This window comes from Plectropomus leopardus, unplaced genomic scaffold, assembly GCF_008729295.1.
Source record: "Plectropomus leopardus isolate mb unplaced genomic scaffold, YSFRI_Pleo_2.0 unplaced_scaffold881, whole genome shotgun sequence".
In the NCBI taxonomy this organism is placed as follows: domain Eukaryota; kingdom Metazoa; phylum Chordata; class Actinopteri; order Perciformes; family Serranidae; genus Plectropomus; species Plectropomus leopardus.
Window position 1 is genome coordinate 1 of NW_024697126.1, and position 4283 is coordinate 4283.

The window sequence follows — 4283 nt, forward strand, 5'->3', positions numbered from 1 at the left end:
CAGCTACACTCACACACTGACATATCCCAGACTGTCAGCAGCTACACTCACACACTGACATATCCCAGACTGTCAGCAGCTACACTCACACACTGAGCACGGAGGACATCATTCAGTTTTTTGTGTTTAACATGTAAATCGTAGTGGCATCATGACAAAAATCCTGGCATTTAAAGGGTAAAAATTCTGAAAATTAATGAATATTTGATATTCATAATTAGGACTGATGTTGGTTGAAAGAATTAACTCAGTGAAAGTAGAAAATAATGTATAATATTTTTATATTTTGAGTACAATTTTGAAAAGCACATTTTGTGCAGAGAGATACGAGTGCATGTGATATTAAAGCGGGCCCTAAAGGGTTAAAAAAATAACTATTTCACCTCGTTGTGCTGAAATAAAAGCCAAATTATTTTTTTCTCACACCCCTAAAACGAGGCCCACCTGGCAACCCCTCTGTGAAGCTTTGGTGACCCTTGCTGGGGTCATGAGCCTCAGGTTGGGAACCAGCGTCCGGAAGCTATTGAATTTTCCATCCCGGCGTTTTTTCCTTTAAAGCGCGGATCCTTTTCGAGAATGACGCTGCATTTCTGAAGTTACCGTTTAATTTAGATGAAAGTGATTTCGATATAAAATCCTCGCGAACAAACCGTGTTTCTATTTCTGTCTTTATTAAACTCTAATCAACAGACAGGAGTTAAACAGTGCACACACACTCAGGCACACACACACACACACACACACACACACACACACACACACACACACACACACGGACACTCAGGAGTTAATGATTAATCGATCAGCTCCTGATGGACAATGGTCACCATGGTAACAGAGTCTGATCCGTACGGAGACCTGTTGCTGCCGACTTTGTATTTTACAGTTTTTAAAGCTGCAGCTTTCTGTCACGTCACATGATCCTCCTCAGCAGAAGTTTGTCCAGGTATCATACAATTCTACATTTTCAAAAAATGTCAAGAAAATATTTTATTTTTTGTGTGTGTTTTTATGTTTTATTTTAAAAATATTTTATTCATACAGAGTTACTTTGTCAATAAATGTTAAAAAAGAACCACTGACAGTTCTAAATAAACCAAATGTACAAATTATAAATCATGTCAACGTGTGCGTCCACACACACAGAGTCTCCCAAAAATAAATTCAATTTCCAATTTCTTTATTTCCAGTTGGACCTAAAACTTTTGTTGAACTGGAAATCTTCTGATGAAGACCATGTGATGTGATCAAAAGCTCCAAAACAAATACTTAATGGATCTCATGGTGAAATTATTTTTTGTAACTATATTTTTTTACATCAGGAATAAATTCTGCATCATAATTGTGAATTTTTTAAAAAATTTGATTTAATCATTTTAAAAATTCTATAATTTTAATATTTCTAAATTTAGTTTGATATTTTTTCTTGGCAGAAATGAGCCTCCATACATCAGTACCTGACCAGAACTTCTTTCATTTAGGTGACAGACAAATTGATGTTTTTTCAAATATAAATTAATGCGACTAAACTGACGTTACTATGACGACAACAACATCAATGACACAGACAGGAAGTAGAAAACACATTCTGACCAACAGTTCCTACTTTTATACCGTTAATTATTTACAAAAAATCAAAAGCACATCCAGTCAGAGTTCACCTGTTTCTCTGAGTCTTCAGAAGATTTCAACACGGGCATTTTAACTCGAGGCGTTTTAACTCGTTGGGTTTTAACTCGAGGCGTTTTAACTCGTTGGGTTTTAACTCGTGGCGATTGAACCCATGCCATTTTAACTCATGCTTTAATTTGCAGCATCTGAACTTGTGGTGTTTGTTGATTTTAACTCGTGGCGTTTTAACTCGTGGCGTGATGCGTGTGACAGTCAGATTAAGACAGCGGGTGAGAAACAGCTTGAACTCTGACTCCCGTGTGATTTCTGACACGTGAAACATGTTCAGGGACAGACCGAGTGTCTCTCCGAGTGTTTTTAAGTTCTACAGGTTCTAGTCTTCTTAGTATAAAATCAACGAGATGTTCTAACGAGCTGCCGGCCGCCAATCACTGATATCGATTGGCGGCCGGCTCCTGCAGGTGAGCTGATGACTCGTTCTAACAGAGTGTCCCGGGGGGGGGGGGGGGGTCATGGGTCCAGTCTTTGAGTCTCTGGAAGTGCTGAGGGTTGTGATTGGTCTGTGAAGACACCACCTGGCGCCGTTCACACACGTTTCACGTACAAACACAAACTCTACATATGACTTGTTAAGACTCGTTTAGGACGAGGAAGTGACGTGTCCCGAGGACACCGCCGTCGTCTCCCGTGGCGAGTACTCGGCCTCCTCCTTGTTGGGGTGGGAGGAGTTATCCGACTTGCTGCGGCTGAACTCGGCCCCCATGATGGGCCCCGTGAACTTGGCGTGGGGCCGGACGCAGGCGGTGCAGCACAGCAGCGTCTTGAGGAAGGCGCGGCGCATCTCGTTGCTGGTCAGCGTGTAGATGAGCGGGTTCATGGCGGAGTTGAGCACGGCGAGCGCCAGGAACCACTCGGCCTTGTAGAGGATCGGGCAGCTGAGCGTCTCGCAGGCGGCGTCCAACAGCAGAAGGACGAAGAGCGGTGCCCAGCAGGCGATGAAGCAGCTCAGCACGATGATGACAGTCTTCAGCAGCGCCATCGACTTCTCTGAGCTCTTGATGTTGGCGCCGGCGCCACCGCGGCCGTTGGTCACCTTGCGGAAGACAAGCTTGCGGCTGCGCGTGCGTACCAGTGTGTAGATGCGTGCGTAGAGCGCCACGATGGCCATGAGGATGATGCTGAAGACGGTGGTGCAGAACAGGATGTAGGTCTTGTGGTAGAGCGGCAGCACGGTGGAGCAGCTCGTCATAGCGGCGATGCAGTTCCAGCCCATCACGGGCAGGCCGCCCAGCACCGCCGCGATCATCCACACCGTGCTGATGAGCAGGAAGACGCGGCACGTGTTGCCGTTGTTGTGCAGCTTCATCTTCAGCATGGTGAGGTGGCGCTCGATGGCGATGGCGAGCAGGCTGAAGACGGACGCCGCCAGCGCCACGAACATGCTGCCCTCCCTGAAGAACCACTGCGTGGGCGTCAGCTTGTAGGTGTTGGCGCCCGACAGCAGGATGTTGGCGGTGTAGACGACGCCGGCCAGCAGGTCGGACAGCGCCAGGTTCCCTATGAAGTAGTACATGGGCTTGTGGAACTTCTTGGTCCTCCAGATGGTGGCGAGCACGAGGACGTTCTCTAGGATGATGAAGCAGCACACGATGATGAAGACCACCGAGTCGGCCTTCAGGCCCGAGTCCTGCTGCGTCTTGCGGAACTTGCCCGTGTAGTTGTAGTGTTTGGCGATCAGGTCGGAGTAGCTGGGCTCGGCCATGGCCTGCGGCGGCGGTGGGGGTCCAGCGGGGGGCGCTGTGTCCTCAAACTTCAGTCCTTCATGTCAGGAAGTGAGCCTGAAGACGAGCAGAGACACAGCTGCTGCTGGACGGGGACATGGTCCTGCAGGGGGACACCGGGGACAACTGCATGTCAATGACACCCTCCAAACAACCACATTAACCCTTTAGCCCCCACACCATTCGTCACATTTGAATTTTCTGCAGCAGCATTTTCACATGACTGAGGCTTTTTTTCTAAAAGACTCTTTATTCAGAAAATAAAAGGCTTCACGTCTGAACTCACATCCTTCAGTCTCCAGCTCTTATTCTGAAGGTTTCACTATATTAACTTCCTGTTTGACTACAGGACAAATCTGCAGAAACCAGCCAAAGATTCAACCAAAAAAAACAAACCGAAAACAATAAACTGAAATATTAAGAACTGATCTCTGAACGGACATTTAACCCTTTGAAACCCGAGCAGTTTAATCACACATCTAACAGCCCAAAATATGTGTTTTGTTTTTCTGTGATTTTCTGTGATTTTAGATCTATAATTCTCATGATTATCAGTACATTTTTCTGGATGTTGTCCCCTTTATTCCATCATTTGTATGTATTTTTGATATTGCTCAAGGGTCAGCGTAGTATAATCTATTATACCCCTCACACATACCCATACACACACTTATCGCACTAACATCATCTTACATGTCTCACATTCATATTTTCTGCACTTAATTGGATTTTATTATTGCTGTTTTTTGCTGTTATTATCAAACATATTTGGTTACTAGTAGTTTGCTATCACTGGTATTATTTTATGTATTTTTTCTGTATGTTTCTGTACTTCTGAGTTCTTAATAATCTTGTGTTAATTTCATTAGG

At 45.0% G+C, this 4283-nt stretch overlaps 1 protein-coding gene across 1 annotated transcript; it reads right to left on the bottom strand.

The window, feature by feature from the left end:
- Positions 1 to 2134: 2134 nt before the first annotated feature.
- On the bottom strand, positions 2135 to 3543 carry s1pr1 (sphingosine-1-phosphate receptor 1). The gene has a single exon (XM_042483250.1). The coding sequence runs from the start codon at positions 3392 to 3394 to the stop codon at positions 2273 to 2275; it is 1122 nt and encodes a 373-aa protein (XP_042339184.1). The 5' UTR covers positions 3395 to 3543; the 3' UTR covers positions 2135 to 2272.
- Between the last annotated feature and the right edge of the window lie 740 nt (positions 3544 to 4283).

Bases quoted from the DNA above. Each gene is read 5' to 3' on its own strand.
- s1pr1 (XM_042483250.1), bottom strand. From the start codon at position 3,394: ATGGCCGAGCCCAGCTACTCCGACCTGATCGCCAAACACTACAACTAC.